A 22,476-nucleotide genomic window follows, 5' to 3' on the forward strand; every position below is an offset into this window, starting at 1 on the left:
CCTATTGATCGCCGCGACTCATCTTCTCCGTCGCTCAAGGTCAGTGGGGATCCGGTAAAAAGACAAATCTTTCCTCGTCTGGTGACTGTTGGTACACCCAGGCGCGCAACAATATGCCGGCATGATGTAAACCTTACTGATCTAATCGATATTTTCCTTTGAATGTTCCTTGCTCCTCCGTTGTTGGCTGTGGTAGACTACTCGTTTTCACGTCCAAAATGGCTGACGCTTTTGTTGTGACGTCACGTGGGATGGGTCAATAATGTGGTAGGTTTTTAGGTTGTTTTTTTGTGAAATCAACTGCTAACATTGGATTGTGACATGTATCAACGCTGGTTTAAAGACTCTGGCTTGATTACAGATGTTGCTAAATCATTATGATGAAACTTCCTATCTACTTTGATGAAGGTATATTAACTTTAGTCAAGTTTTCAAACTAAACGGGATCCCTCAAGTCACGTTTGGTGCGTGCCGTGGTTTGAGAAGATAGGACACGGCTGCAGCCGGATTACAAAAACTAAACTATGAAAAACTTGGCAAAAAATAAAACCATGACTATGATAAAACAAAAGAACAAACTTGACTTGGTATAAACAACTGTGGCAAAGGCGCATGAATGACGGTGACTGTCCTGGGTGACGGTGAGGATCTGGCGCTGATGCATTGGAAACCTGGAAACTAAATACTGAGGCAGTGATTGGTGAGTGAGTGCAGCTGAGGGGAAAAACACAGGTGACGTGAGTGAAGGTGATGGCAGGGCAAGAGAAACTAATGAAAACATGGCAAAAACTAAATACTAACCAGGAACTAAAAACATGACCAAAACATGACACCTCAAAAGGGGAAATATGGTGTTTCAGAAGCTTCTCGGAATAGAAGTAGCCTTCAGTAATGTTAGCTAAACAAATGTAACTCACAACCTGCAGAGAGATGTAGCTGTGTGCTCAGCCTTCATACCGTTTGCAGCTGATAAACAGTGTAAAGAACCATGTGATGTCCTTGCAAGTTGAGAGGAACTTTTTGTCTCAGTGGAGCTCGGCAGAGACTCACTGAGGGATCATTAAGGAGCTTTGTCAGTCATCCAGATCCTCCACCTACCAATTGAAACAGCTTTTTCATGGCCATTCCCAGAAATGACCCCACCCCCCAAAAATAAAAGAAATAATGAACATGACAATTGACTGATTGGATCGACGAGCTATCTTTTCATTTCCTGTTGCAGTTACAGTTACCTTATAAAGTCTGTACAGTTTCTGCTGTAAAAGTGAAAATAGGTAAAGACAAAACCAACAACGCACCTCAGCTGTCATCCTTCTCAGGGTTAAACAAATCCCTCTTCTGCCTTCTTTCTCTGGCAGCCTTGAGAAAGTTTCATTGTAAGACACTTTTCTTTAACAAATAACACCTTCTGTTTTTCAGTCAAGTAGAGCAGGAGTGCGTGTCTTTTCGGTCTCATGGATAATACACCACACTTCTCATTCACATCCTTCTCTTGTGTCTGTGTAGTTTGCACTTTTGATTTATCCACTCAGATTTCTCTGTGTGGGAGTCATGCTGTGTGTAATCACTATCGATGAGATGAGGCTCTATTATGGAGTTACAGAGGGATTCTATTGAGTTTCACGGGAAATATCAGTTGCTAAATGTCAGTAATCCTGCCCCGGCATTTGGCAAATTGAAATGGATTTTCTCTGGTCGATGTTTTTCGCCACAGCTGGATTCCCTGGATTTTGCACGTCAGACACAAGAGACTGATACAAAAGACTACTTGCTATTCCGCTGTAAGGTTTTTCCTGCAAACTGGTTGCAGCCCTTATTTGTGGCCTAAAGTCATGACATCTGTGGTGGATGGAGAGCAGTTAATGCATTACAGTATGGTAGCTTTGTCCTTGGCCAGCAGTCCGGCTTCTCCTACCCCTAGGCCATGTGTAGCCATATGAGCCTGGCCTTCAAAGCTCAGATATTAAATGAAGATGAAGCTGAAAGGGCTCTTGTCATAAGTGAGCAGCTGAAGTCGTTTTCTGCGATTGGCTGAATGCCTTGAGGCATTCTGGCATGACAGGCAAGTAAAAGAGCCAGTTAATCTGTGCAGCACCCTTAGTCTCCGGGCCGAGTTTGTGCTATTTGGCATCATAGTGATATCATATCGCCTATAATATGATAAACAAAACAACTTTCTAATTATTTGCTGCAGCTCTGCTGTGTTGTTTGACCATTATTCAGACATTACAGTACAAACATGCACTCAAGAGAACAATGTGAACATCAGTTTATTTTTCCGGCACAGGCAGCATGTTTACTGAGTTGACACAGATTTTGGTCAAAGACCCTTGAGATCTGCTTGCAACCATGTATTGGTCCTTAGAAAATAAACTGTGTGACAGAGCAGGAAGAAACAAAAGAGACATTTGGATCCAAAATTGAATATGAATTATTAATGAACTATTTATTAATGAACAGTATTTTGCAAAAGTCTTGATCCAACCATCCTTTCTTTAGCAGCCAGACTTTCTTATAATCTTTTAAAGAGGCGTTGAGTGAAACGCTTTTTTACTCGTTTTCAGTCCAGTCCTTGTAGCTAACCATTTTTCAGGGAATGTGTTTTTTGTTTATTTCAACTTAACACTGACCTATGACTCATTCAAACATAAATAAACCTAACTCAAGGGACGAACCTGTGCTGTGCCTGAACGTAACTGACAACTTGGCAAAGAGCCTATTTTAAATTGTATCTCCAGGCACTTTGTTTATAGAAACCTGTTGAAAAGACAGACATGAAATTGGTGTTTTTGCACCAACGAGGTGATTCCCAAAGAGCTATCATTTGGAAATTTGACATATCTCAGCACGGTGTGCAGTGTGTCCTTAAAAAAGCATTGAGGAAACTGACAAGTGGAGGACAAAATAAGTGTCAGATCCAAACTAAAGCATTTACAGCAGCACAACAGTAGAAAAAAATCCAGTAAAGACGTGACACAGGAGCTGAGAGATGCATCTGGACCTTCAGCTGATCCATCTGCTGTTGGCCCAAGCCTCATCAGAAATGGGCTCCATGGAAGGGTGGCTGTCAGGAAGCCGTTCTCAAGGAAGGGAAACAGGGAGAAAAGGCTGAGCTGTGCCAAAGGACACAAGAAGTGGACTGAAAATCAGTGGCAGCAGGTCTGATGGAGGGATGAATCCTCCCCAAAGCCTCAACATTACTTAAGCAGTGTGGGATCATCCTGACAGAGAACGTAACAAAAAGCAGCCGACATCCAAAGAAGAGCTTTGGGATGTCCTTTAAGAAGCCTGGAGAACTATTCCTGAAGACTCCCTAAATAAAGGACAGAACGCTCGTCTAAGAGGGTTCAGGCTGTGTTGGAGAATAAAGGAGCTCAGACCAAATATTGAATTTCAAGCTCATTAGAATGAACTGTTTTTGCCTTATTTACTCTATTTACATTTATATATTTATACTTTGACAACCATACTTCAAAATTTGCCGTCCGTTCAAATGGCGCTGAGGCAAAGCTTTCCTAGTTGTATCAGAAGGTCCGATTCAAGAAGAAAGTAGTTTTAACGGCTGTAAGAAAGACATCCAAACTAACTCGCAGTCTAAGAACACATCAGTTTGTTTTATTTTTGACAGACCCATCCTGCTCACGCATTTTGGTTTTCAACTTCTTATGGTGTCAGTTTTTTTTCCTCTTTTCACTTTGACAAATTTCTTTACTTTTTCCGGCGAGCGAGCATCAGCCCATGCAGCAGAGCATAGAGCATCACCAAAGTGTCTCTCTGAACATATGGTGCTGTTTTTCTTTTGTTTTTTTTCACCCGTTGTCCCAAAAGTTTGCTGGCTCCAGAAGGAGAAGTGAATATTGTAGAGAGTTTAATCCTTTATACTGTGGGGATTATCTTCCATTTGACATCAGATATGCATTAGTCAGATGAGATTTGACTGCATTCTTACGTGCTCACACATACAAACACACACACACACACACTGCAGTATTTCTGTATTACTTATGTGGAGGATCAATGCAGTGAAGTCTCATCTGCATGAAATCAAACAGCTTCCTTTTTGGGCCCAGATTAAGATGCTCTGTGATGCCCTGCACTATAACGATCCAGTTTCATGCCAGCAGAACAGATTAGTGTTCATTTGACCTGGATTGAAGGATTTGCTTTTCATATGTCATAGCTGATAAGTGTGATACCACAGAAGTAGGGGAAACGACATCAGTACATTTTGTCGGTAGAGGGTAGGAAGGCTCTATGCCAATATGAGAAGTAAGGGATGTATTTTTGCGCAGCACAGATATCTGGACTGGAAATGTAAAAAACATAAAGGGCTGCCATAGAGGTTTATATTCAGACTAATCCATATTCTCCCCTGTAACTCCCTCAATGACTACAAATAATCCATAAAAGTAATGAGCATCTCTCAAAAAGAAAGCGGGGATCCAGCCATTAGATCGCTTTGATGCAAATGGACAGGTGGTCTGGAATACATTAGGCTGTGAAATGGTCTCATTGATATCATGATGCATTCTGTTGTGTTTTTCGAAATCAGGAAAAATATACCAACATTCAACACAAGGGTCTAATACGACCTCATATATACAAAAGATATAGCTGCCACATTTAAAACAATTTTAAAATCTTGAATTAGACATCTAGAACAGGCTGTTTGTCCTGTTTTTTTTTTTGCAAGTAATCAGATTTGTGTCCGCACAACTCCAATGTGTCTGCATGGTTTGTTGTTATAATGGCATAAAAACAGTGAATTTATGGTGTTGTGGCTCTGAAGTGGTAGATTCCCAATATAAATTTTACCAAAATGCCAGCTGTTGAATTATCTAAACACATCGTTGTCTATGGCCCTGCTGGTGGCATTACTGATTCACTCTGGGTTAAGGACAGCAGGGGGAGAGTAGCAGACACGAGCAAAGACCACATGACACACACTAAAGGAGAGTTGGAACACATAATATTGACATGATAAAGGATTGATAAATAAGTTAGCTTAACTTTTAGGAATCAATATTTCTAAAATGTTTCTGCTTTCCTCTCTTTAATACAACTGCAAATGAAATAAGATGTGTGTTTTCTCAAACATTTCAAGACTATCTATACAATTCAACAAGATTTGTTGACACCTCCAGCCTAAAAACATTTCTAAAATGTCCAGATTGTATCCAGATTCCTTTTTTCAAAAAGATGTAAAAGTCCTTTGGAGTTGATCTGAAATCTGATTGGATTTCTGCAAATGACTCTAGGTTTAATTGTCCTTCTTCCCCTGCTTTACTCAGCTCCAAAGTGACCATCAATGAGCAGGAATTGTAGTTTCTTCTCAGTGAATTGTTGTTTTTTTATATAGAGGTTGCAAATGTTCAAGCTTCCTTCTTCCTAAAAAGGTTGTGCTTGTATTTTCAAAGTAACTTTGCATGTTCAATGAGATAAGAAAACTTAACATTTTTGTGCTGTAACTAAACTTGTGAATGTTTATTGTGGTTTCTTGAAGTGAGAAGAGTTCACAGACAGTTTTAGGGATGCAACGCTGCAGCTGCAGCTCCTCTGCTCCCTTTTGGCCACCACATGACAGCTGTGTGAGGTGAGTGCCCCCCCTGCTGGGCTTGGCCGGGATCAGCAGGTTTTAAACCTTCAAATGAACCATGAGATTGGTTGCTGTGTACTCATTAATACTGCTGCATATTTAGGAAATGAATGCTACATGTGCTCATGCGTATTGTTTAGTCATTGATTTAGTTCTAGTTCATTAAAAAAACGAAAGAAGGAACAGAGGCTTTACAGTAATGGCTATTTATCAAATGTTTTCAATTTCAGAGTAGAAAACTACCGCTTTAGAAAATATTCACAATAGAAATGTTTTTGAAGTCTTTAATTTCATATCAGGTTTGATGTAATGTGTTGTTAATGGTCACACAGCTCAGGCTCAAACATTAAATTAAGCCGGCTAACTTAATTTAGCACCTTGTCGCTGCTGTTGCAACAATGTCTTATGTCTCAAAACAAAGACTTATTTTGAATCCATGCAACTGGTGCTGTCAATAAACAGATTTTACAGTAACTAAACTTTATTAAGTTGAAAGCCACTGAATGATGCTAATGCTACGTAGCTAGTCAGGTAACTAGTTAGGGTGGCTTGCTAATTTGGTTAGTTCAAGAAAGCAACTTTTGTTGTTGGTCAACACAACTAATAAAGAAAGGCTCGCTTTGATCCTCAGTTCTCTGTTTTTCTCTGCGGAACATCTCTATTCTGCGGTTTCACATGTGTGACTACTCTCTTTAGCTTGTGTTATTCCAAGTAGAGAATTTGAAAGTGACATCACGAGTCGGTTTGTTTGGACTCCTGATTGTATTCTTGCTTGCTCTGAAGCTGTCTTTTGTATGGGTAGACCCTGAATTGTGACTTCAGGATAGTGTTTCCACATTCACATTGTAGGTTCAGCCTTTAAAATCACTACCAAGTCCATTTATAATTCTCACAAGCAAATATGTTGAGCTCAGAAGTGTTGAGCCGGAGGCCGTTGCTCTAACCGTGATTGGACAAAAATGCATATTTTGCATACCCCATAACTTCTCAGCGATTAACTTTTTCAGAGAAACAGTATGCTAATCAGAATTTGTGAATCTAACTAATGACACCTTGACTTCTGGAAATAATAGACTGACCGAGAAGTTGCAATGGAGCAAACGATCTGCTGCAGCCATCAGCAGTACTGCACTGAAAGACCAGTGTCTCCCCCAATCTTTTATATACAGATATACTAAATACATTAAGACAAAAAAAATTGTGACTATGTATGAAACACTTAAATATGATAACAATAGTAAAAGAAAGAAGAAGCCACGAAAGGGAAATAGATTGCTGTCATGTTAGAAATAGCTGTTTACACTCTCCCACCTGTCTTCACATGTATCTTTCACATGATTCACAATTAATATGACTGAATCTAAATAATAGAATATGGCTTTGAATGTTGCTTTCACAATTTTGGGACAGCAGCATCTCATATCCTCTCACAAAGGTTGGACTGGTGTACGCTTTCCTAAAGTTTATAATGAAAACACGAAAGCTCCATTTTCAGCCAGCCCGTGCCATGGCTGCTGTGCAGTTTCTGTGGGCCATTACACTTAATCAGATTCTTCTACAGTAAAAAAAAGAGTCTTCCATTGGACCTTTTGAATGCTGTTCTGTAACTCTCTGCATCTCCATTGAGCTTACAGGTGGAGTACAAGAGCCTTTGGGTGGCACATGGCCTTCATTGTCCAAACTGGGTTGAGTGTACTCGCCTGTGGGGGTGTATAAGGCATCCCTGTTGAGTCTCACAGGGGTTCACCACTAATTTGCTGTTGCGCCTAACTTTACTTTCAATCTAGGATTTCTATCTTGTCCCATAGATAAACTTTAATACTTTTTGAGTGAAATAAAACCCTTCTTTTTTCAAATATAAGTGCCTAATTCAAGAAAAGTTACTTCTTCAAGAGTACTCATGAAAGGTAGTGCTACTGCACTGTGAATATTTATTATACCTGAAATTGAAGAACAACTGAAAAATGTGCATTTGTAATTGGACTGAAGACAAGTTTCGGTGCAATCTGTTGGTTTCCTTAGTTAGGAAATTGTTTTTGGATTGGCTCTATATGAATGGATTGGATTATTTTGTAAATAATTATGATTACAATTAATTGAATTCCAATTGGCTTGAATTGGACTATACTATTTAAGTGCCTTGAGATGACATTTGTTGTATTTGGCGCTATATAACTAAAACTGAATTGAATTGAAAAATTAAGGAGTAATAACCCAAAGGACTTTTACACATAACTCATGAATAGAATTAATCATGTGATCACAAACCTAATCTAAATGCACTATCGCCTACACATTGTGTTAATGCTCGTTCTCAGTTGCTGTGGCAGTCAGGGCTCCTGTGTGTGAAATTTGGAGGGGACCTTGTGTGAAACCATGTCACTGGCAGCAAAAACTAAGCCTCCTCCTCCTCAGGGAAAACAATAGTTTGTTATCTTGTACTTGGATGACTTTTGAAGCGAGGCCTCTCCAGGAAATAGGACACGAATGAAGTTGTGTCTAGAGCCAATTTCGAATCTCAAGAGCAGCTATTTGTTTATTCCTCAGTCTTAATGCCTTGGAGAGTAAAATAAAGGCTCAAAAAAGAAAGGAAGCTTGATAGAAAGGCTCAGTAAATATATTTTCTCAAACACCTTAATTTAAATTGGATTTTAACTGCTTTTTGGACCGTGGTGGCAAGAATCAGGTGCGAGGCAGGCAATGTTTTTGCATTGCAGATGTAATTTCTTCTTCATTGTTTTTTTTTTTGCCCACTGCCCAGGAGGTTTGAAAATAGCTAGAAGACATGTTTTTTTCATGAGCCACTTTCCTCAGGTTGAACCTTTCATTACTTCAATACCCATCACTATTAACTTTTTGGATTGAACTACAGTGTGGTCCTGTTGTTTACTGAGCTGGAGGATCAGCCCTTGTGGGAAATTATATTTCCCTCATGCCCATATAGAGCCTGACGGAGGTGACATTTTGATTGCACAATATGTATGAGTAAATAAACAGCCAATGTGCCGAGAATTTTCTTTCATCACACAAGTGAATTGGGGACTATCTGTTGAAAACAGTTTGGGGATTTATTGCCCATTTGGTGCACTTTATACTAAAATGGAAATAGTAAATGATTCAGGGAATAATGTTTGATAGAAGTATTCATCCATGTTTCTATAGTAAAAGTGTTAATGTCACATTGCATGTGTGAAAACATTTTATAATTACTAAAATACTCCACAATGAAGACACTCCTTAAAAGCATGCAGGGATAAGGAACTGAATATCACAAAGCTTTTGCCGTTTTGTAGTTGAAGGTTTAGGTCACGTTATATGTATATTATCTGGTTTATTGGTGTTTTAAATCTTTGTGTTTACACAAAGGCAGAAAAGTGCACATGAATTATTTTTGCCAAATTTACAAAAAGTGTTTGTGTCTCTGGTTCTGTTTTATAAATCTCAATCATCCTGAAATTATGTGCACAGGCATGAGCTCCTTCTTAGTAATTTACATGTAAAAAAAAAAGCCTTTTGCATCACAACTACACAGGCATGACGATTAAAACGGAAGCACACAGTCATCAGTGAAGTAGGGAAATTAAATCTGTTTCATTTGATGTATCAGTTCTGGAGTCAGTAACAAAAGTAACGGTAACAGAGCTCAAATCTGTAAAGTCAAAGCAAAGGATCCTGTAGAGGTAAGATAAAATTGTTGTATTCCAACAAAGGCTCGCACGACGAGCGCGTCGGGGATACGGGCTGAGGACTTGTGCTTTATCTGCATGTCGAGATGATCAGGAGGGAGACACAGATGTACAGATGGATCGTGGTATGTTGGTTGTTTTCTTAAACAGCCCTTAAAAGCCTGTCGCTGGGTGTGAGCCAATCTTGTGAAATGAAATCAGCATGCTCTCTAAATACTAGTTGTCTTTTTAAAGCTTCATTAACAAGGTCCACAGCCATTAAATACTGGGATGCACAGCTGAAGTTATCTATAGCCCCAACAATTAAAATTGGAGTCTATTATAGAAATGAACTATAAGAAACAAAATCAAGGGGGAAAAAAGCGGTATCATACTGATAAAGCTCTGTGAAGTGTCTTATTTCAAGTTATGTAGCCTCTTTTCCCCCCCACCTTTACACAAGACTAAGATTAGTCTAAAGATGTTTACACGCATGGTCTAAAGTAGCATAAAATGTACATTTTCTCACAGATTTTATAAATTCCAGTTTGTGTGGAGGAGAAGGTATGTGTGTGCATTGTTTGTGCATCTGGCCCCTTTGCTCATTGTATAACTCTGTTTGCAGTAGCTTTTACAACCAAAAAGCAGCTTTATTCAGTGGAGAAAAGCAAGCTTTTATTGCTTTAAAAGAGACAGATGTACATGTAGTAGGCGCCACTGGACCCTCAAGTGACAACAAAGCCATTTCTTGAGAAACTGTTGCAAGTCATTTTCTGCTGCTGCATTGAGGTTTAAAATATCATACATTTGAACTTAAAAAGAAATACAAATTCCAGTATTTTTCATCCATTTGAAAGGTTACCGAAAATATTGAAATACGACAAAAGAAGGCTGAAAACATAGAAACAACTGTGATTTTAATGACATTTTATTACATATGTTTTGTATTTAAAACATTTACAGACTGGGGATTAAGGTGGTGAGACCTTTTTGAGGATTCTGGCAGCCAAACCTGCGTTACAAAGTCAAAACGCATTTGTTGTATCTGAAATTCTATGCATCAAATCATCAATTGCATCAGAAGTATTGTTTGGCATTCTTTTGAGCAAATTATCAGTTGTATTCATATTTTCAGCAGAGCATCCATCCATTTTCTATACCCGCTTAATCCAACTGTCGGGGCGCGGGGGGGTCGGAGCCTGTCCCAGCTGTCATTGGACAAGAGGCAGGGTACACCCTGGACAGGCCGCCGGTCCAATTTAGAGACACCAATTAACCTGACATTCATGCTTTTGGATGGTGGGAGGAAGCCAAAGTACCTGGAGAGAACCCACACTTACACAGGGAAAACATGCAAACTCCACACAGAAAGGCTCCAGCTGGGAATTGAACCTGGAACCCTCTTGCTGTGAAGCGACGCTGCTAACCACCACATCCCTGTGCAGCCCTCTGCAGAGTATGTGTTATGTAATTATTTCCCAGATCCTTCTTGCCATTGGGGAGCACATTATCATGGAGATCCTCAAAGAAGCTAAAGCTAATTTAGCCACTTATCCCCCTACAACTGAAAAAGGAAACTATATATTAATATCCCCCTGGAACACCGTAACAAATTAATTTGCTTTGTCACCTACATAAGATAACAGATAAATCTTAATTCTTAATAGAGCAATAAAGCTAAACGCTAACTTGCCTTGTTCAACAAATTATTCTGTTGATTTAAAGCTGCAGTTGGCAGGTTTTCAAAATTCTGAGTCTAAAGTTGGAAAATTCGAACTGATACAACTTTCAGGTCCCTCCCCCAACCTCTAACAAGCTCCGAATCGCCCCCCCAAACCCCTCCCCCTCTGTGGACGAGGTTGTGCAAGTGAATTCACACCAGTGTGAGCGCACACAAGCTGGGGCAGACTCACGCTCAGCAGCGTGTGCACAAGCTGTGATTGACAGGTAGGATTCTTCCACCGTAACTTGATTGGTTAAAAACAGCCGGGAGCGCTCGGTTTTTGCAAGCATGATTACAGGCTTCAGAGGGAGCTACAGATTTCGTTATTTTTCCTAAACAGCCTATTTAATATTCTACTTCCAGAATCCCATGACAGTTCAAGCTAATATGACTAAAAAAAAGTTGCCGACCGCAGCTTTAATTGGTTGCAATGGGGGTGTGAAGAGTATTTCAAGCAATATGTAAAAAAATGTTCCAGAAAAAGATCCCCTACCCCACCTTTAACACTTACAATATGTTTAAACGGTTATACAAGTTTAGATATTTTTAGCCTCCAAACTCCAAACCCTTTTCTCCCAACTTTATTTGTATAATCTATGATGCTAAAGTAATTATTACGGATTTATTTTTTGCAAACTAAATGCCACTGTTTGAGTTTGTCCAGTCTGATCTGATCCGGTAATTATGCTGTCTAAAACAAATAAAAAACAAGGTTTTCAAATCAGTACAGTTTCAAAACAAGTACACGTTTGCCTCAGAAATATTGTGGAGTAGAATTAGACAGTAACAGAAATGGAATATAGGGCTGTTCTTTAGATATTGTACTGTATTATTATACGCAACTTGTTTCTCAATTTCTGCACCTTGCAGTTTGATCATTGGCACAAACCACTCTCAGCTCGTTTCTCCTATATGTAGTCAGGTCACACAGACTTGCTGCAGCAGAGATTAGAGGAAAATTATGGCTGTCTTGTGTCCCAAGTCCCAATGATCCCACACAATCTGAGAACTGAGATCAATAGTCCATCAGAGTGTAGGCTTTAGCACCTTCAAAAATAACCTCTCAAAGCTTTTGTTGGTGTGCATTAAAAAAAAGTCCCAGGGCTACAACCATAAATAGCAGTGCAGTTAATGGCCATCATTGTCTGATCTGATGGTGGCAAACAAGGTCGTTTCAGCTGCATATGGAGTCATATTCTTCAAGCAAAATGTTTTAATGTTGACAGGAAGCTTTAATGTTCTAACTCTGCAGCCTTTTGCTGTCTCTCTGATGGGTTCGGTGGTTCTGCTCTCTTACTGTTCCACTTCCTCAACACAGAACCTTTCAACTTCTGTGTCACACGGCTCAACAGGCTGAGTTAAGATCGCCCTGATGGATGAGAGGCTGAGGAAAGGAGTTTGAGTCTTTCAGCTTGTGAAGGTTCAGCGTCCCGCGACGCCCACGCCAGGCCTCCGATCGCCTGCAGACTTTGACACATCATTTCCCCTGTGATTTGTGGCCAGGTTGAGGTTGAAGGAGACGAGGAAATTTTCTGTCCCCATGAGAGCAGATGGATGTTTCAACCGTGCGGACTGAGCTGAGGGATGTTTCTTTTTCCCCTCTTGAGGAACTCTCTTGCTTTTTAAGAAATTGGTTTCATGCTCCATAATGGAGTCTTGATGACTGGCTATTACAGCACATTTTCAGAGAGTAGCCATTTTTTTCATTTCTTTTGAAAACATTTTTTTTTTAATACATGAAATAGGACAGACTGACTCTGTTTTTTTCTAACATAATTAAAGAAGAGTGTGGAAAAATAATTTCTTTTTGTGGAGTTTTGTTAAAGATTAAAGTTGAGACCTTTCTGTTTGGGATTAAAGATGAGCAGAATGCTGTGAAACGATGGGTGATGTAACATATATGCAACTGGTGAATGTAATAGCCTGTCAGAGCAGCAAATGGTCACCATCATTTGACATCAAGCCCACCCCCGCTGCACAGCAGCTGTTTGATCTCATCTCTGTGAAGCAAAGCCTCCAGCGCCTCCCTTGGGACGTTTGATGTTGGAGCTCAGAGCTCGCAGGCACGTTGGCGATGGGAGCCTCACCATTACCACGCACCACATCCAATCTTCTCGCCATCAGATAACTTCAAAGTGTTTGCAAAACACCAACTTCCTGAAAGTCCAGAGTTTTGCAGCGGCGTTGTCTGTCAGATTAGAAGCTAGGTATTGAAGTTTCCTGGAAAAAGGGAAAAAATGAAACATCTCTGGCTTTGCTGAAATCTATCATCACCCTCAGGCTCTGAGATGTTGTAGCATACTGATATTTTTTCGCCCTGGTCTGATTCCTTCTCTCGTCTGTGCATTGATCTCCAGCTCTGCCCTGCCAATACTTTCTCCTCTGTGAGACCTTTCCTCTTCCATCTCTTATACATTATTCATCTCCCGAGGCTTTTTCTGCTGGGCAGCAATACCCATTACCTCCAGATTCTGCGGCGTATGAAACAATGCTGCCCCAGCTGTTGCTTTATTGGTAGAAATGGTGAAACAGAAAAGCAGATTATGCAGACTGAGCAAGGTCCCTAATCCTCTAACAAAACAAGTCGAGAGCCATTCCAGCAGCTGTGTGAAGCTATACGAAGGATGTGTTCAGAGAGTTTTATCCAGTGTTGCTGCCACTTTGTCCCAGGAGTAATTTTCAGTGTTGTTATGGAAACAAATCTCAGACACAAAAAGCATCTTTTACATCTGCTTATAACACACAGTTTTGATTTGATGTCGGTGCAACATGAAACCCATCGGGTTGAGTAGGAACAGGAATGCCAAGAAAAAAAAGCATTGAAGTCAACTTGGAAGAAAATCAGGCAAACTTAGGAAGCTTTTCTCTTGTGTAACAGGCCGGAAATTTTCAATCAGTTGGGCTGATGCCAACTTTTGTATACAGTTCTGCTTAATTCGTCCCTGGGCTGTACTGAGGCAGAGTGCTGCTTTGAGATAAAAGCTAATTTTTCACTGATAATGTACTAAACAGTCCTCCATTCAAAATGGCTATACAGCTAATTTGTAACTGATAATTATTTCCTTAAAGGAGCAGAGCTTATAGCTTTTTTAAATAACATTTTCTTGTACATTGTACATAGTCATTATATTTTTGCCATTTTCTTCACAGATTTTTACTCTTTGGATGGTTTTTATTTTTCTAATTCTTCTTTTTTAATTCTACTGACTAGGAGACTCAGCACATGATTTCCTTGTTCATACTAAGTGCTAAGTATGTACCAAAATGTCTTTCCTGTAAAGTACGGCCCTCACAAGTAGTAGGAGTGAAACGTGTCTCATTGATGTTTCCACATCGGAACAGATGTCACGATCAAGCCTTTCGTTTCATCAATCCTCATAATGAGGAAGGAAGGGGGGTGGATGGCATGTTAGTCTCCTGAAACAAGTGCATGAAACATGTCTTTATTACCAACATATGACTTTTCTATAAACTTATGTTATGCTTAGTTAATACAATTAATGCTTTTGTCGATTCTTGTTTGTGTTTAAACAATAACTTCACTTGGTTAGAGTTACAAATACAAAAACTACGAGGTAATGGTGGGGCTAAAGTACATCTTTGCAACCCTGTACTGATATGTGGTTTTCAAGGGGTTGTTTAGGGGGGGGGGGTGTGTCCTCAAGGGGAACCAGACTTTGTCCGGGGGTGTTGAGGGGTTTGAAGGGCACCACGATTCCTGTTTGAAGCATTTGAGTCATATTACCTAAATTCTACCTAAATTCGTCTTTTCCATCCTTACCAGTTTCAACCAAGCTGCCCCCCCCCCCCCTACCCCCCCCCAAAAAAATAGTTGGAGAGCTGTACTACATTATTGCACGCTTTGTTGTTGAGCTACTCTAAATCACTGCTGGGTAAATTCCCTAACAGCACCGGCCCTACTACCACCACTTCAAACTACTGACCAACATCGCTCATAATTATGTCAGTGATGAAAAATTAATGAAAACTTTGCAAGAAGCAGCTCAGCTTTATTGCTCAGCTTTATTGGAGTATGACGGCTCAAACACATTAGATGAAATGAACCTTGTTTGTCAATGAGCAGATTAACTGATAATCTCTGCAAATTGACTGTATATGAAGGAGGATTTAAGGGAGATCTGTTGTACTTGATACATCTGAAGTGAGGGGAAGAAGTTACTGTGAGTCATCGGTCTTGAAACAAAAACATAATGATTGAATTTAAGACTTGTCAAAGTCTCTCTGCTGCTTGGGAAATATCTCTTTGCAGTCGGAGGGCTCATATCTCCCTGGTCGGATATTATTTAGGTGACTTTTGTAAGATGCACTCCATTTAATCCAAATCTCTACATTGTATCATTAGTAAAACATTTTTCTCTGAGGTTTGACCCAAACTGATCGTTTGCTTGTTGTGTTTTGAAATGATTAACACATGACCCAAAGTGAGGCAGATGCATAGAAACAGCTTTTTCATTCACTTTTCTGGAGGTCTCTGATCTGCGATGTATGAAATGCTTTATTGGCTTCTGAAAATTAAACTGTACATGTAACAAAGTCAAGCTTTTTCATTGTGTAGAATGTTACATTCAAATATATTTTCTGTACTAAACACAGATTTTTTCATTGAAATCATCTTTAACCTTAAAAAAAACTAAACTGAGGGTTCATTTAATTATTTCATGCTACATCTCATCACTGTAGGACAATGTTCTTTTCCCTTCTTTAGCTCACTGATGCTTAAATGTTAAAGATATGGTCTCCATATGCTTCATGTAATTAATATTCTAAGAGTGTACTGTGTTTTTACATGTGGGATAACTGTTTAAAGAAATGCACCCCCCCAGGAGTGTTGACCCATGATGTGTGATGTAGCGCCGAGCAACATCCCCTGAGAGTGTTCTTCTGTACTTTTTATTGATCGGCCTGGCGTTTGAAATCCGTTTGACCATCAGGAGGGCAAGACACAGTCTGCCAAAGCAAATTAAACATGAACTCATAGATCGCTCTGGTTCCCGGGTTACGTTATCTACTATTTGTTTGTCAGACTTGTCATAAATGTTCTCTCTCTCCCTCCACAGAGGAAGTCGTTGATCGCCACCAGTCTGATCGTGGCTGTATCGCTCTTCGTGGTCGTGGTGAACTACTCGGAGAAGCCCTACTTCCTCCTGCAGCCTGTGTTTGGCCAGACGTTCAGCAGCCACTGGATGTTCTCCAAGCAGCCGTACAAGGCCTTCAAGCCTCACCTTGGCTATGTCAGCATCCCCAAACAGGAGGTGAGGCACAAACACCACCATCAAGGACATATGCACTTTTATTGTGTTTTTATAAGGAATGCTATTTCATTACTATTAGCCTGTTTTATCATCCATTTCAGCCAGTCTTCCTTATTGTGCTTTTAGTGTTTTATTGCTTTTGGGTTGTTAATATTTAACTGTACAGTACTTTGGTTCAACTCATTTTGTTTTAAATGTGCTTCGTAAATAAAATTTACACTGACATCTGGCGCTGAAAATACTCTAAATATAGCATACGATATAAGAATGATTAAGAGAAAGCAGAGTATACCTGAGGGTGGCGTTTACATGCAACTGACTGGTCACAACAGTAGGTGCACCACATCCACATCCAAAACTCAAGTTTCAGAAACCGAAATTAAGCTTCCAACTAGAACAGCCTCCTAACAGTTGCGCTTTCGCTCTTCTGCTGTGGGTGGAACTTAAAAAACAAGCCCAATGAGCTGGAGTTTGGCCGGCTAAAATAGTTGATCTTCTCTTCTGTAAAACTCACATGTGTTATGCTCTCCTCTCTTGCAGCATCAGTCTCCATCTCGGTCTCCATCTCAGTCTCCAAAGCTTCCCCATCCTCTTTAGGCCTATGCTCATTTTGTTCCTCCTCGGTGTCCTCTTGCTCATTGTATTCATCCTCGTCCTCGCCAGTGTCGGCAACATCAATGCTTGCGCAGCAGGTTGCAGCAGATGAAAAAAAAAACATCCAATTTAGCGCATTTCTCACCCCCCGAAAGCAGTGCTCTTTTCAATTTGTCCCTCTTTTTCTCCGCTCCCCCCTTCTGTCGTTTAATTCCTCCTCCTGGTCCTCGATTCATTTTTTAAAATTGTTGTAAGCAATCCATCCGCGACATCTACCGTCCCCGTTTATCTCTTACTTTGACCAACAAGCTACAGAATGTTGAATCTTCTACGTTCTATTTTTTTTTGGCGGGAGCCGGGTAAAAGGAGTTCCCACAAGGCAGTGCTTTACTCTAGTTGTCTCAAACACATACAAAATATAGATAGATATACATTTCTTTTATTTGAAACATTTTTACATCGTACGAAGATATATTCAGATAAAATAAAATAATGTAATGTAAATGAACCATAATAAAACACATCATCAAGGTCCCACCGTCAGTGTGTAATGTATAGCAATTTCAGTGATATAAATAGCGAAAAGGTGCCATTGAAAGGTCAGTAAGAAGGAACTTTTTAGGATGACGAGGGAGCGTGATGACCGACCGTGACTGCAGGGCCGCGATGAGCATTGTCAGGGCCGCGGCCCTTCGGGCATGTGCCCGAATGCCAGACCGCTCAGTCTGTGCCTGGCTCTCAGTCAGATCCATCCTGTGCTTGTACATACACTAATATTTTGTGGGACACCAAATTAGCTTTTATTACATCTCACATTCACTGTGGCATCAGCTTTTGCAATGTCACAACATTTATTTCCATCCAGAGTTGCATTAGTTTTTCACTAAGGTCTTGTATTGATATTGGGACAGTCAGACCGCTGTGTAATGTCTTCTGTAGCACGGCCCAGTGATTCTCATTGAGATTAAGGTGGCGGTCAGTCCTGTGAAATGATGTCTCATGATCATAGCGCTGCCCCCGCGGGCTTGTGCATCAGGCAGGCAGCCCTTCATCTGCCTTTTTTTTTTTTTTTACCCTAATACTCCTATCACTCTAGCACAAGGTAAATCTGTGTGGGTGTGTGTAACTGTTCTTACTTTCCCCATTAAATATAGCTGTGAGTCCACTGTTGATTTTCTTCGATTAGATTTCACAAATCCTTTGAGGTGATCTCCAATCACAGTCACATATCACAGATGTAAGATGTTCTTTTGACCACAGTTCTTACTCAAAGATGATGTCTCACCATCCTTCAGGTTTTCATAAAGCTTTGGATGGTTTTTAACCTTATTGTAGCAGTTTTATCAATCTCCTCCATTGTTTTGTTTTTGCAGACCAAAAATTTGACTCTTAAAACAGGAATAGTTTCCAGTTAAGAACTAGAAAGTGTTTTGACATGGTTGAATAACTTGTCAGCTTAAAACATTTCCATCCCCGCAGTACTTTTCCAAACGGAGGCTTTTACCAATTAACTAAAAAGAATCCAGATGCTGATTTTTATTTCTAAGGAAGTAGTTGACTAAAACCTTTATTTTTCACAAGAAAAACATGTCTCCGCCAATGTATTAATCATAATCAGATGTAAGTGTATGAAATAAATTGTGAAAAAGGACAAAATGGCCACATTTAAGGTATAATTTATACTTGTATGAATGTTAAAAAAAAGCTGTTGTGTTTACGCTCGTTGGCATGGAACTAACATCATTATTAACATTAACATCACTTGCATCTTCTCTTGTATCTCTTGCTTTGCAAATAATTTTGCTACTTCAGTCTTAAGATGAAAGCACCAGCTTCTTCTGTTTTACAAGGAACCTTTTTACATTTGTCGCATTTCATGTCGAGTGTCATAACTCGTGTCATACATTTTTCTATGGTGCAATGGTTTTCTGCAGGCATCTATTGACAATAACCTGTTATCACATTTCACTCAATAATGACAGCATACTGAAATTCACTCATGAAAACGCTGCAGTTTAACAGCAGCGTTAACAATTTCTTTAATCCGTTGTATCAGGTTCTCTGAGATGGATCTGAAAATGCCTGTTTGATGCCTCTGGTGTTCACTATTTCTTTGTAAATCAAAACAACCATGTCTGTGATCGCATTCTTCTGCCTTCAAACAGCTACGTGGCGCATGTTCCCCTCAAAATTTATGGAAATTGAAATATCAAAGCCTTTTAATTCCCACCACATCAAAATGGAAATACCAAACTGTATGTTTGTTGTTCAGGGAGGCAGCCCACCAGAAGTGTGCTCAAACTGGAAGATATTAAGAAGTCACACAAGGAAATCATACATTTTGCCCGCAGAGATGCATGGAACAGAAAGTGAAGGCGGATAAGGATTCGTTAACTGTCCTCTCAGTGTGCAGTCTGGTTTTTTGCGTTGCAATGGATGCACTGGTCCTTCTTAGAAGTGGATGCCTTATATTCAGCAGGCTGATATTGGTCGATTAATGCGCGGCGCCTTCCTTTTGTCTCCGGAGAGTTTCATCCACGCACATGGGCCCAGAGGCAATCATGCATTACACCAATCTGTACGTCTGCACCTCCTTCTGCCTTCAGACAAGCCTGCTTAAATCAGTGCACTCTCCCTGTGGAGATCCATGCAAATCATTGGAAAAGACGTACAGCCTCTCAGAACAAGGCCTCGTTTTGGCTCAGATTCCCCCCATTAGTGGACACTTTTTTAGCAAGCCAGAGAGGGCCGTGATTGTCTTTAATGTGAGTGTCGTAATTGCTCTGCATGTTACTAAAATTTCTGATGAAGGATGAACAGAATTGTGGAGGTCTGGTCAAGGTGATGACTCTGCTCTGGGTGTTGTGAGTGATAACGTCTGGAGAGAAGGTCTGTTGTGTGAGCTGTCAACCTCTGTTAAGCACGAAACAACAGCTCGAGAGGCTGGCATATTTCTTTTGGACAGTAAGGCCTTTTTGCATGATCCACGGTGAGGTGTCATTTGAAGTATTATACATCTCTCACAAGCATGTATTATGCATAACCCGGTAGCATGGGAACAGTCTGCCTTATATTGCACATTTGATTGAGTCTGTCTCCAAGTGTGATAGATTGTTGTAGCTGCTCTACTTTTCAGGAGAAATACAAAACATTTGTCTTGAGGCAATTTACATTCTGGCCTCTGGTGTATCACACACCAGGAAAAGAAACTCAATATTTTCATTTGGACTGGAACATTTTAAATCCTGTCTCTTTTTAAAGGAAACCATAAACATGGACAGAAGTCTTTGTACTTTTACTTCTTATGTATTATCATCTTGTTCTAAACAGGAGATTGCCTGAACATTTTTCTTGATCGGTAAAGACTCAACATCTGTAGCATCAAGCTGTCAATCAACAGCTTTAAAAACAAAGCTAACTACTAACAGGATCCCAGGACAATTATTTATACTCAACCAGTGTTGCACTCCACAAATGTGAAGTTTATTTAACTCCTTCACAGTTAAAATCAATATCAAGCAGCACATTTATCAAGTGTCTGGTCAGATATGTCAGTAATAATTCATTTTAGAGTAGTTGGCTGTTACTTTAATCATTGGTCTAGCATCAAGTCATAAGTGTCTAAATACATGAGGCATGTTAATCAGAACAATATGATTCAATGGAGTCTGATTTCAGTTGTTAGTGGAAAAAAGTCATTTTTATAAATGTGGTGTCGGACAGCAACCTTTAAATAGACATTTGATGAAATAGACCGTCTGTGTTCTAGATGTAGCTCTAATGTATTTACAGCATCATGTCACCAAACTGCCATTTTTGATAAAGCAGGTTTGTATATCTTTAGCAATAATTTGGAAAGTAGATGGTGTAAATATCTTTCCTCTCGCTGAGTTATTGGGGCTCAGACTTAGACTTTACTCTCTGAGTCTTTTGCTAGTTGTGCTAACATCCGTGACCTCTCACCTGATAAATGTTCAGGTCTGTTGTGTTACCACTGATCTTAGTCAGTACTCTACAGACTTTTGTCCAATTTCCTGTCCTTCTTCCATCCATCCATTGTCTATACCCACTGAATCCAACTTAGGGTCGAGGGGCGAGTGGCAGAGTAGCAGGGTCCACCCTCGCCAGTCCATCACAGGGCCACACAGAGACGAATGAGACACAACTATTCACGCTAACACTCACTCCAAGGCACAATTTAGAGTCACCAATGCACCTAGAATGGGCATGTTTTTGGATGGTGGGAGGAAGCCAGAGTACCTGGAGAGAACCCACGCATACATGAGGAAAAACACCCTCTTGCTGTGAGGCGACGGTGCTAACCACCACCGTGCAGTCCCCTATCCTTCTTCTAAAATCCAAATCCAAATCGTTTCCAGACTTAATATTTGACTGTGTGCTGTAAACCGTGTCATTTTGGCTGCTGCACAGATTGCTTTTTTTTTTTTACCTTGTAAGCGACAAAGTAGGGAGTATACATTGCTTTTATAGCTAGATCTGAGCCGGTGGTTGGGTTGACTGAAATGCTGTTTAAATGGTGTTCATGCCCACTTGGTGCATGATCTTCGTAGTAATGGTGTGGACCCACTGACGCTGACTTTAGCTGATAGTATGTTTGGAGAAGCCAGACCTGATTAATGCTTTGTACCTGCATCTACTTGGATTTACCACAAGACACTGAGATGGTTTAATTTATGTGATATAAAACATAAATATTTACGTTGATGACATGTCAGACAGGCACCAGAAAGTCTTTAAGATCTTTAAAGAAACCGTATGTTGAAAAGCAGAAACTGAAGACAGACATGTTGTTCTGAACGTAGATCTTGGTATAAAAAAGGAACTGGCTTCTTTGTTCTTTGTCTTACAGCTTTGGTGGCAAACTGTTTGACCCTGAGCGAAGTATTAAAGAATACTCTCCACTAAAGATGATTGTCTCCAGCCTCGTTGACTCCTGCCTCCAGCTTTACTTTGTCTCTGGAGAGTTTTAACATTAAAACTGGATCCTGATTAGTAATGGTTAATCTTTACATCCTTAGTTTCTAAATGATGTCTTGCACAATGTGTCACCTGTACACCAGTATCTGACCCATTAATGATAAAACTGTCTTCCACTTATTCTTAAACTTACTTTAGATTCTGTAATTTATGTAACATGTGTACAATGATTGATGTCTCATCTTGCAGCATGGGGTGTATAGGCTACATATTTTGCACTTATTCAGAGTGTAGAGCTTATGCAGAATGGTGGGCGTCGCCTAAATACGAGTTTCTGGTTGATTTGAAAATATATAAAAATGCAAATGAGACAAATGGTGCTCTGTTAGCCAAATCATGGGAACTTTGAATAGAACAAGACTTAACTGAGCATGCTACATGTAATCTTACTAATTAATCAAAACATACTTAGGGAAGCCACCCCTTTGCATTTGCAATTTTTAACAGTCAAATGTGCAACTGCAAGACCCTCCCCTTCGGCCTATTGGTTGTAAGGTTTAGTTTGATGAGATTAGTAATGGAAATGAAGTTAATTACAGTTGATTCAGTTCACCATTTCTTCGTGTCGCCGTCTTGCAAACTATTTACATTTACACACAAACGGGGATCGGCTGATTCGCTAGTCAC

General features: G+C 40.0%; 1 protein-coding gene across 1 annotated transcript in view; it reads left to right on the forward strand.

Moving 5' to 3' along the window:
- Positions 1-22,476, forward strand: part of st6galnac3 (ST6 (alpha-N-acetyl-neuraminyl-2,3-beta-galactosyl-1,3)-N-acetylgalactosaminide alpha-2,6-sialyltransferase 3) — a 107,597-nt gene that overhangs the window by 22,956 nt on the left and 62,165 nt on the right. Inside the window, exon 2 of the mRNA XM_075482850.1 lies at positions 16,063-16,257. Coding sequence (XP_075338965.1) covers positions 16,063-16,257 — 195 coding nt within the window. The remainder of the gene's footprint in view (positions 1-16,062; positions 16,258-22,476) is intronic.

The sequence above is a fragment of the Odontesthes bonariensis genome, chromosome 14 (genome assembly GCF_027942865.1).
Source record: "Odontesthes bonariensis isolate fOdoBon6 chromosome 14, fOdoBon6.hap1, whole genome shotgun sequence".
NCBI classification, from domain to species: domain Eukaryota; kingdom Metazoa; phylum Chordata; class Actinopteri; order Atheriniformes; family Atherinopsidae; genus Odontesthes; species Odontesthes bonariensis.